An 11,585-nucleotide genomic window follows, 5' to 3' on the forward strand; every position below is an offset into this window, starting at 1 on the left:
TATGCCCTTCCCTTGTTAACTTCTCTCCGTCTCATTCACTCGGATGTACGTCATTGCTTACTTTGCATGAGTACCCACTACTGGCAGAACCCTTGCAATGTGTCTACAGTCTTTCTGAACTGCTTAAACACATTTCTTGAAACCATCACTCACTTTCTCAAAACCTTAAACACAAAAACAAATTTTCAAGCCACATTTAAATCTGACTCTTCCGGCAAAATCAGACAATTGACTCAAAATCATTTTATTTGTGCTCAAAATCAAACAATGCTCTCAGATCATACACACAGCGAGTCAAAATTATAAACACTACAGATCATTCGTTAGACACTACATCAGAAAATGGAGAACACAGAATCCAAAGCATGAAGTTACAGAAAAAAAAGTATATTGTACCAAAGTAAACTAATTTTGCACTTACGTAAAAAGTATAGTAATGACAACTTACAGTAGTAAGGTGAATAAATTGTATACTGTATCCACTGCAATTATAGTATTGTACTAAATATCTTATAGTATCGAATGTCTGTATATTCAGCACTTGCCTACTGTGAAAATACAGTGACCCAACTGCAAAAGTCAAAAAGATTACAGTAAAAAACTCTAAATGAAAAGCATGTTACAGTAAAGTACACTCAGAAGAGTTGTGCAACTGCAAAATCAAGGTCAGTGAGAGAGATTCATTCTGTTTCTGCATCATGTCTTCATGTTGAGTCCGGCCTGAGGACTTTGTCCACACCACAGACAATGTCATCTCTGCAGGCAAAGGGAAAAACCCTAAAGCAGATCCAGCCTTGACAACATTCTTGCTCTTTCTCGTCCTCATCCTCTTCCTCCTCGTCCACCTCCTCTTACTCATACTCTTCGCCCTCTCCCTTTTATATTGTTCCATCCATTGTTAGTATCAACATTCAGTGCAACAATTTGAGTTAGTTTTGGCTTTCTGAACTGACTTGTATTATGTACAGTTGGTTTGGTCACATCATTAGAAATAAGTGTGACCAATTTTGAGTCGTTGTGTGTAAACGATGACAACTGTGTTGCAGTTGTGTTTAACTTTTGTCCGCCTGTGTTTAGTGTTTTGAAACATAAGTGCATCACAGTGTGAAATGTGTTTTAGTGAGTGAGAATGTGTTCAGAGTTTTGAAAAAAGAGTGCATGAGATTTGCAAACTGTGTTTTAACTACCTGAACTTGTTTAATGTTTTACAGAAAGAGTGATTTATTCCACAAATTGGTTTAGACTATTGAGAATTTGGTTCAGAGAATGGGGTTTAGTGTTTTAGCAATTCAGAAATGGAACTGTAAATGGAATGCACTAAGCCCTTGAATTCACAATGGATAGGGATAGCTGGAGGATGAAAAAAAAATCAAAATGTTGTGTTCGCTGCATACACTATATGTCTTACAATGGGGGAGGAGAGGAATTATAAGTTAGAGCGGGTATGCTGTCCAGGGGTAGGGTGGATGTGGGCTTCTGGGCGGGACTGCCACTGCTGTAGGAGGTGCACCGTCCTTCACCCGGGCATATTAATCATAAAGTCATACTTGATTATTATTGTTATTGTTTGGAGGACTGGGAGGAGAGGAGAGCGGGGGACGAGAGAAAGCGTAAAAGATGTTCAATTATTGAATACCTTAAAACACTCAACACCCCCAAAGGATATATATTTTAAATGATAAGGTCTTTCTTTTCTTTTCTTTTCTTTCTTTATCCTTTTTTTTCCTGTTCTTATATTGTTGTTTATCTGTATTTTGTTTTTGTTAGTTTTTTGGTCGATGTGTGTATTTTGTAGAGTTTCTGTATGTATTTCTGCAATGATGATAATTTAAAAAAAGGAATACGCAATGAAGCAGATTTATTATATACAATTATTTTCCTTATGAATTTGTTTTACATACCATTTTATAGGCCTGTATGTGTGGGCTGTTGGGAGAAAATATTAATTATTGCACAAACAAAAATAAAAACAATACAATAAACTATAACAGTCAGCTTAGTATTATGCGGATAAATGTCAAAATAACTCCAGTATCATACACTAGAGTTGTGCAGCTCTCCCTGTTCAGTTCCTTCCCTTGTAGGTTCTCTTATGTTGCTTTGGTTGTTTATCTATAATTATTAATCCTGCGATCTCCTGCATGTTAGTCTGTTCTTTAATAAAGTACGTTTTGTTTAGGACTCTCCTTCATTGTGCGCTCACTACAGCATCGTAACAATTGACTTGTTATGGATAAATCAGTTTTTGAGGCAGCTTAAGAATTCATTATTGAGCTTGCTTACGTCAAGTATGACCTTAATGCAGTAATGAGTAATAGAACAATAATCAGACCAGCTTTCATTCTTTCTTCAGCTTTGAATGTCAAGACCAGTTCTGATGTATTTATTCTTTCACTGAGGGCCTCCTATGTTTCACATAGGGAGTGTGTTTAGACATGTTTGTGTAGACCCCCTCTCTCTCTCTATTTTATAACATAGAGAAAGACTCATTTTCTTACTCTCAGATCCACTCAAAGACGCTAAATCTTTTTCTTTAAATCTTTTCTTCTTTGTTGTCTGAGCACAGGTGGGAGAGGGGCCTGTAAGGACATGACTCTCTGTTTTATGTGGGTAACCTCACACAAACACGGGCTTACTGCACACGGCACATGATTTTTTGTTGTTCTAAACTATTCCTTTGGTGTTCTTTAAACGTATAGAGCTCTTCATGCTCGTTGGAGTGAAAAATATCAATGCAGTCTTTGTTAACGTCATCCATGCGCCCACTTGCTTTGTATAAATTGGTTTCATCTGTGAATGTTTCGGTACAGAAGCCTCCAAACCAGATAGGCGGCTTCAAAAACTGAATCTCCTATAACTTTTTCTCTTTCCTCTGTACTTTCCTCTTTCTCTCTCCATGTCTTCCACACTCATTCCTTTCCGGCGTCTATCTGCTTTGTTGTTTTCCCCCTGTTAAACGAGCATTCAGCAGCAGCTCCGTCACACACATCCACTTAAAAAAAAAAAAAAAAAAACAGATTAAAATTCATAACTTTCTCTATGCAAATTTGCGACAGCCACTTATCAATCCAATTTCAGCCAATTAGACTTCTTCTCATTAATCCGCCTTCAAGGCAGCGAAGAGCGCGCAAAAAGGAATATTAAATTTGATACAACAAACACGCACAGAGTATTTGACTGAGTAATGAGTGTGTGTCAGAATAATATGAGTTATGAATCTGAACATTAATGGATTAATACTTTATCTGTGACAGTAGAGAAAAGATATTTTCTGGAAATGATGTCAATCATTAAAACTGCAGATATGCACAGAGAAACTATGTTTGAATGGAGATGTTAAGATCGGTCATAGAACCGTGTGCATTTATTGGGTCCATATTTAAAGTAAAATAACAACACAAAAGGATCTCATTTTACTAGATTTGGATTTTCCTCTCATTGTTTAGACACCAACCTAAGAGGAACCTTAAAAGAGCTCTAAACATCAAAAACATCAAAGCCATGTAAGCAATAGTATATTATTATTATTATACTACACTGTAAAAAGTGAACAGTTGCATCAACTTAAAAAAATGACTTCAATTGGTAACACCTAAAGAAATTAAGTTTTCTCAACTTAAATTATCACGTTTTATCGTGAAAAACGTGATATTTAAGTTGAGAAAACTTCATTTCTTTAGGTGTTACCAATTGAAGTCATTTTTTTAAGTTGATCCAACTGTTCACTTTTTACAGTGTATCTCTCATAATACATTATACAGATTACAGACCACCATTTAAATGTTTAAAGTAAGATTTAAAGTTTTCTTATATTTCTCTTTTTTCTCTTAAGTCTCTTATACTCACAAAGGCTGCATTTACTTGATCAAAATACAGTAAAAACAGTAATATTGTGAGAAATAACTGTTTTCTATTAAATATCATTCCAAATGTAGTTTATTTCTGTGATGGCAAAGCTGAATTTTCAGCGTCCTTACTCCAGTCTTCGGTGTCACATTCTTCAGAAATCATTATAATATGCTCAATATTTCTAATAATTATCAATGTTGAAAACAGTTGAGCTGCTTAATATTTTTGTGGAAACTGTGATACCTTTTTTCAGACAACAATATAGTTTTTTAACACTATAAATGTCTTTACGTTCACTTTTGATCAATTAAATGCATCCTTGCTGAATAAAACTATTAATTTCTTTAAAATAATCGTACTGATCCTCAACTCTTGAAAGGTAGTGAATGCTGAATGCATTATACTTTTAGATTATGTATATATTGTCTTTTAAAAATATTGTTTTAAAAATTGCACCAGAGCTTTTAGACTCTTTAAAATCCTCTCTTTTTATTTATTTATTTATGATTTTGTGTCTGTTTCTGTTGGATAGCCTAGCTATTCATTTTGCAGTAGAGCTGTGTCTAAAAAAGGTTTCATTTGACCGTGGCTCCATCTAGTGGAAACCCTTATATTGCATTTATTATTTTCTGCATTAATTATTATGCGAGACATTATTAATGAATGCGTGCCATGCATAATGACTCACATCAAATATTTTATTTCTAATGGCAGCGGAAAATGATAACTCTGCGCCCCTTTCTCTTTCTTTTAATAATTTATAATTTCATCAAAATATTGACTTTATTATTTTGCTGCATCGAACGGTCTGGTTTTTCCTTCAGGAAATGCAATATCTAACCTGGTCAGGTGTATTTCTGGAGGAAGTCAACTGTGGTTGTTAAAGATTGGGGTGGTCGGTGGGAGGAGTCTTTTCTGCTGCAACCTCAGAATGCAAATAAACATTTTTGATGGTTTTCAGTGGAGCTACTATTTATGAAAAGTATATGGACTCGTCATCCTCTGTACCTGGTACTGGCATTAAAAAAACAGACTACATATTTATCGGATGTTCCGCGACTTTGTCTCGTATACACCTGTACGCAGAAGAAGAAAAACACTTTTTTTTGGAGTGGAGCAGAAAGATTTTGGGTCGCATTCATGGCGGAGGATCCAAACTCTCGACCAGTAATAACCACCGCGAGCAGTCCTTACCTGGAATGCGGGAGTTCAAGCACAGAGACCCCGTGGTACGACAAAGAGTCCATGCTGCGCGTGCCTAAGTACCTCATCCTTGTTGAAGTTGTGAGTAAACTTTACTATCATGGCTTTAAAACTCGACTAGAACTTTATTAAAACGACTAAAATGGGCAATTGATGAACAAATCCAAACAGACTTGTCGGAAAGAATTTGTGCCAGTTTTGAGAGTTATACGGGTTGTCTGTTCTGTTCTCTTACCTTTTTGCTTTTTCACTGGAATCTGCGCGAGCAGAATAGAGCCATTCATTACGTGCGCTGGACGGCGTGGTTGCTAAGCAACCGAATGTAGGCTATTCTCCTATCCAAAACGATGTTATGCAGCAGTTATCATAAGCCGTTCATTCAAAGTCGGTCGTGATTTTAGAAATTGTAATATGTTAAACTTTATTATTTTCTCGGTGTAATTCGCTCACCTTAAAGTGATAGTTCACCCCAAAATGACAAATTTGTCATCATTTACTCATGTTGTTCCAAACCTGTATGAGTTTCTTTCTTCCGTTGAACACAAAATAAGATATTTTGAAGAATGTTGGTAACCAGACGTATTTTTTTTCCTACTATGGAAGTCAGTGGGTGCCGTCATATGTCTGGTTAACAACATTCTTTAAAATACCTTCTTTTGTGTTCAACAAAAGAGGTTTGGACCAACATGAGGGTGAGTAAATGATTTTTGGGTGAACCAACGTTACCCCATTCAAATCAGTGATTCAGATTGTCAACAATTGGTTGAGTGTTGATTTTAGATTATCACATTAAAGGCAAATGTGCACTGTAAAACGCCTGCCTTTGTATTCAGGAGGAAATAGATGACTGAAGGGCTTCTAGCCTAACGTTACACTGCATGGCTGGCTGTGTAATCTTGTATAGTTTTTAAAGATACAGACATCTAATTTGTATGTAGGCCTATAGCCTTGCATATGTGAGCTGCAAAATCCCCATAACAACTTATATGGAGAGATTTTGGGATTTATGTACGTGATCTTTAAGGAGAAGAAGCCTAACCTACAGCTTAATTACAGCCTTCTCTTAAACTCATTGTGTGTGTGTGTGTGTGTGTGTGTGTGTGTGTGTGTGTGTGTGTGTCACACGGTCGGTGTGAATGTTCCTCTTTCTGTCTCAATGTAGGTAAGATAAGGCCGTTGCTGAGGAAGTGAGATTGTGATAGAACTATGTATTTAAATGGTATGTGCTAATGGCTGGTTGATTTGAATGACCCAATAACCCAGTTTTGAAAAAGTAGTGGCTTCTTCTTTTATAGTTTAAATGTAATATAGGTTCGCCACAGCTCATCAAAATATAGGCTTTCTCGTTAGCATACACATTTTTGTTTTAAATATGTGAAGTGATATCTTTATTGACGTAACTTTCTGTTAAGGTTTTTTTCGGTGTATTTATTTACTTGTTTGTGTTTCTGTTCATCTGAACAGAAACTACTACAAATTGAGATATTTAACAACAACTAAAATCAAGATATTTCTTATTTTAATTCACACCCTAAACAACAAAAAAAGGTAATCCTTATCCAGTAAATCACAAATTACTGGAAAATCATGGGGCATTCAAATACAGTTATGTACACTGGGGGTTTAAAAAGGTTGAGAACCACTGTCCCACAACCTTTTGTTTTTCCAGAGGATTAAGTCATTCAAAGCAACAGGAATTCTTCTGTTCTTCAGATTTTGGGCCTGCTGGTATGGGCACTGATTGCAAGCACAGAGTATTTCCGGTTTTCCCCATTTGGATGGGTGATGTTTGTGACTGTCTTCTATTGGCTTCTCACCCTCTTCCTCTTCATCATCAACCTGGCCAATGGAAAAATACGTCACATTCCTTGGACTAGAGTGGTGGGTGCACTTCTATACAGTTAGTTGATTCATCTCTACAAAGTTGTGATTAAAAAGGATGCCATGATGGTATGTGAAAATAGTTCTACATTTTGATTTAGAAAAAAACAAGTCTAAATGTATTATTTTAATGACTTCCAAAAACAACATGGTTTAATGGTTTTGAAGGAACAAAATTGTGCTAATTGTCTCAAATAATTGTAGTTCCGTCCCTGCTCTCTTAGGTTCTCATTTTTAACTGCAGTGCGGCTTTATTGTACACTTCGGCTGCTATTGTTGAGGCAGCTCTGGTCAATCGGGGGGTCAAAGGTCATCATGATTTTAACTGCTGGGCAGCATCAACGGTAATAATCATTTTATTGTTAGATGTGTGCGAGGCTGTAACCAACATAACATTGAGGGGAATATATCAGTGTTCGGCTGGTTTTCAGTAGTTTTAAATTCTTAAGAGTCTCCTCAGCCCAGAATATGTGGTTACATTCTTGATCGTGTGAAATACATGTTTTTCATTTACTTTGCATAAAATTGTTACAAGTTTTAATGCTTGCCTCTCTTTTTTTTCTCTGTTCTAGTTTTTTGCATTCCTAGTATCTCTGAGTTACGCTGGTAGTGCGTTCTTCAGTTACAAATCCTGGCACAGAGATGAATAAAATGTGATGGGTAGATTGTAGTTTTTAATCACATTTTTAAAAACATGGCTCATCCTTATATTGTTCAAGAATTGAATAAACTTGAAAAAAAATGTATATTGATGATTGTCTTTTTTATTAAAAATTAAGAATTTAACCTTTTGCTCTGTATGTATTTGCAATCAAAATCTGAATACACAGATTTGTCTAATGCACAATAGATGTTTTGATATCTTTTTTTTATAACTTATATGGATATTTCTTTATATTTTATTAACTTTATTGAATATTGACTGGTTGTGAATGAATAGACATTTAGGCCTGGTTTCACAAACAGGGCTTAGATTAAACCAGGATTAGGCCTTACGCCTTGGTTCAATTTGGACATTTAAGTAGCTTTTACAAATGTGCCTCAGAAAATAAAAAAAGATTACTGATGGGCAGCTTGAGACAAAACAATGGCAGTGACACATTTTAAGATATGTCAGTGCTAAGATAAGTTGCTTCAGGTAAAGCAGCTCCAACATGCATTTTAGTCTGAGACTAGGTTTAAGCCTGGTCTGTGAAACCGGGGTAGATGTTTTACCTATGTGAATGTTGATTCATATTTGCATGATCTGAAAGTATGTTGAAAAGCCTCATGTTTGGACTTACCTGACTGACTTTTTATGAGAGCCTCATTGTATTTTAAGAAGCATATACAACTATGTTTTCACAAAACATTTTGTCATTACATTTGTCCTTTGAAACAGGATCTAAGTCATTTACTTAACTTTTATATTTTCAAATGTCAAACTAGCTATTACGGTTACACACAATAAAGCAGCTCACATTTGGCAAAGCAGAAAAGGAAGTTCACAAAAATGAATCCATACAGCCCACCACCACACTATGTATTCACTATAACAGGAATGTGATGAGATACTTATTGAGCTCATATATTATGTCATTACTGTGTTCCAATGAATTGTGTTTCATGCTCTCAGATTATGATATTACGAGCATGTATGACTTGTGAATCATGATGTGAAATTGAGCAACGATAGTTAACCGCGTCAGATGCGGTTTCCTGGTCACTTGACTACACACGCGCGCTTTGTTCGTTTAAAGTGTAGTGATACATCAACCACCGAACTATGATGGAGTTTTTATTTTTGGACTACTTGCTATCAAAACAAGGAATTCTGAAAATAGCTCAGCTCGTAAGTATTTCAAACCGACACATAAAACTTTGTCGCGTTTCATTTTTGTGAATGATAAAATCTGTCAACAATTATAATGTCAATTTAATCGTGACTGCGAATCTTTATAGTGCGAAAGGAAACAGTATTTCATGTGTGTGCAGGTGATTCTCCTGGTAGCGTTCGCGTGCGTTCGCTCGACGTGGTACAACAGCTTTTACGCGTACGGTTTCTATGAAGGGGTTACGCTGGGTCACTCCGTCACAATTGTCCTTTACCTGTTCCTGACTGTCTTTGGGCTTCAAAAAAAGGCATCGTGTGTGAACTGGCTCATAGCCGTGAGTATTGCTCCACATAATATGTGCTGCTACTCTATTTCATATAACTATTCTTACCTAAAGCTCACATCTACCTTATAGTGAATTGTCTATATAGATAGTTCACGTATAACGTCCATGGACTAAATTATGTTAGATTAGGCTGGTGTAATTTTTTTAACGCGTTCCAACAAACAAGCAAAGATGACTAGATGTTTTTTTTTTTTTTTAACAGTTAGCTGTTAGCTGTACTTTTATTTGATTTCCCTGTATTTCCCAACCAGGTAAATCAAGATTTTAGTTGAGCATGTATATAAATGTGTATAAGAAAAAGTAATAAATGTTAAGACCTTTTTGTCATAACCTGTTATATTATGTGCGACCAATTAATGTCAGATCATAAAACTTTGATGTGTAATAATTATACTAGAAGATAATCATCAAAAGTGCTGTTTAAAATGATTAATATGGAGTATAGCATGTCAAACTGTTATACATGTCAACTTAACATAGTTCTTCCCACATTTTCATGTCAAGTGCTACCCACATTATAACCATATTAGTATACAACAGACAGTATATGATTATGGATGGTCTGATGAAGAATGTTTTTCCATTTGTTCTTCAAGGAGTTTGTGCTCGATACACTGGGATTCATCTTCATCTCCACTGGATCCATTATAGCTGCTTTGAAGTCTTTTGAAGTCCCCGTTCTGGTTGCCGCCTCAGTAAGGGCTTCATCACAATGAATGTTCATCAGTTTTATTACATCTAATCAATCAAACTTTTGATGAAGGAAAAGTCCTTCTTTTGTGAAATAAAAATGTATGTAAAAGACAGTTGTCTGGATGTTTGCAGGATTGGTGGTGTTGTTCTCGTTTTAATTTCCATAACTGCTCACCTCTCTATAACATTTTTGTAGTTCTGTCAGACTGATAATATTGTAAGCTTTTCTGATGTTTGTTTTTCAGGTATGTGGTCTTCTGGCCTCATATCTCTTGGTTGTTAGTGTGATACTGTCGTTTGTTGCCATTCAACGCCCACAACCTGCGGGTAAGTTAAGAGCTGTGTGCATTTTCTGTTCTTTCTGTATTTCAGCATATTAAGATAAACTGAACATAGCTGGATCTGTAAACTGGTCATGTGCTTCTGGATCCTGAACTGTTTATCTAAAATAATGTATTTCTATTCCAGATCCACCAGTATAAAAACAGTGTTTTGATATTTGTAGTGCTCCTACTGAAATATCTAACTGCTCTCAACACTTGACAGCATGGATGGGGAATTGAAAAAAGGGTATGGTTGTTTCAGTAAATTTACATGGAATATAAAAGACTATCACAATATCACTTATTGCACTCATTTTTTATTGTAGCCAAATAATTAGGGGCCAAGCACCGAAGGTAATCGGTGGCGTTACTTCTTCCACTCTGGTAGTCAATAGTAGCCCATAGAACCACTTGCAGGAAAGTTATGAAATTTGGCACACAGTTAGAGGACAGTCAGATCTATCACCATAGCAAATTTGGAGTCTCTAACTCAATGCCTCTAGTGCCACCAACTGTCCAAAATTTCACTTAGTTTATGCTAATAACTTTTGAACTGTAAGGGCTAGAAACAAAATTCTCAAGCCGATACAATTTTCTGTCATGGAAATTTTTCTGTCATTTTGAATTTTCAGAAAAAATAATAAATAATAATAAAAAAAAATAAAAAAAAAAATAAAAAAAAATCGAACTCCTAGGCCGTTGCTCCGATTTTCATGAAAATGTAACCAGATCATCTTCAGACCCTGTTGACAAAAAGTTATGGAATTCAAGTTGACTAGTTCTCAAATAATGCGCAAACGAATTTAACGAAGAGCATGCCAAAATGAACGTGAGGCTATATCTCCGCAACGCTTAATGTAATCTGACCAAACTTGGTGTATATTATGACAACCATGACTTGAGTGCAGTGCCGCCTGGTCAGTAGCTTTTTTGCTTAAAACTTATGAACGGTTTGGCCAAAAAAAATAAAAATATCACAAAACTGGGCTCTTTAGATTCGGTGCAGCATGCTTAATCGAACAATTCCCAATTTTCCCATATCAACTATATTGGGCATCGGGCCATCGGCCATTTTGAATTTTGTTGTAAAATGCTTTATTTTACGAATGCCTTGGCATATCAATACAAATCTTGGTATGTGTCTTCAGCACCATGCCCTGACGGTACTCAAAAAGTTTTGGACCATCTTGTGGTTAAAAGTTACAATAAAAATTCCAAAAATGCTAATGACTTTTGATTAAATTAACCTATTGTAATGAAACTGGTGTTTCCATAGATACCAATCTTTTCATAGTCGTCCAAACTTCCTGTCCACCATTTTGATTTTCTTTAAAAAAGTACTTTTTCTGGCTCCTCCTAGACCATTTGTCTACTCGATTTGGTGTCAATAGATTAAACCGTTTTTGTATACCGCATCAACTAATTTGATGGGATGATGCCAAAACGACTCTGAGGCTGTATCTCTGCAATGCTTTG

At 35.8% G+C, this 11,585-nt stretch overlaps 2 protein-coding genes across 2 annotated transcripts; both read left to right on the plus strand.

The window, feature by feature from the left end:
* The first annotated feature begins 4,805 nt into the window (after positions 1 to 4,805).
* On the plus strand, positions 4,806 to 7,637 carry LOC311300475 (MARVEL domain-containing protein 1-like). Its single transcript, XM_084424771.1, has 4 exons — positions 4,806 to 5,133; positions 6,766 to 6,933; positions 7,158 to 7,277; positions 7,506 to 7,637. The coding sequence occupies exons 1-4, from the start codon at positions 4,825 to 4,827 to the stop codon at positions 7,581 to 7,583; spliced, it is 675 nt and encodes a 224-aa protein (XP_084280897.1). The 5' UTR covers positions 4,806 to 4,824; the 3' UTR covers positions 7,584 to 7,637.
* Positions 7,638 to 8,619: 982 nt separating this feature from the next.
* Positions 8,620 to 11,081, plus strand: LOC311300006 (CKLF-like MARVEL transmembrane domain-containing protein 7). Its single transcript, XM_084424047.1, has 5 exons — positions 8,620 to 8,764; positions 8,908 to 9,081; positions 9,690 to 9,788; positions 10,032 to 10,113; positions 10,255 to 11,081. The coding sequence occupies exons 1-5, from the start codon at positions 8,699 to 8,701 to the stop codon at positions 10,266 to 10,268; spliced, it is 435 nt and encodes a 144-aa protein (XP_084280173.1). The 5' UTR covers positions 8,620 to 8,698; the 3' UTR covers positions 10,269 to 11,081.
* The last annotated feature ends 504 nt before the right edge of the window (positions 11,082 to 11,585 follow it).

The sequence above is a fragment of the Rutilus rutilus genome (genome assembly GCF_951802725.1).
Source record: "Rutilus rutilus genome assembly, chromosome: 11".
Lineage (NCBI taxonomy): Eukaryota > Metazoa > Chordata > Actinopteri > Cypriniformes > Leuciscidae > Rutilus > Rutilus rutilus.

Excerpts from the sequence above, each read along its gene's own strand:
- LOC311300475 (XM_084424771.1), top strand. The coding sequence starts at position 4,825 with ATGAAAAGTATATGGACTCGTCATCCTCTGTACCTGGTACTGGCATTA. Across the intron at positions 6,934-7,157 it reads ACATTCCTTGGACTAGAGTG|GTTCTCATTTTTAACTGCAG; the intron begins GTGGGTGCACTT and ends CTGCTCTCTTAG. Across the intron at positions 7,278-7,505 it reads ACTGCTGGGCAGCATCAACG|TTTTTTGCATTCCTAGTATC; the intron begins GTAATAATCATT and ends TCTCTGTTCTAG.
- LOC311300006 (XM_084424047.1), top strand. The coding sequence starts at position 8,699 with ATGATGGAGTTTTTATTTTTGGACTACTTGCTATCAAAACAAGGAATT. Across the intron at positions 8,765-8,907 it reads TTCTGAAAATAGCTCAGCTC|GTGATTCTCCTGGTAGCGTT; the intron begins GTAAGTATTTCA and ends ATGTGTGTGCAG. Across the intron at positions 9,082-9,689 it reads GTGTGAACTGGCTCATAGCC|GAGTTTGTGCTCGATACACT; the intron begins GTGAGTATTGCT and ends TTGTTCTTCAAG.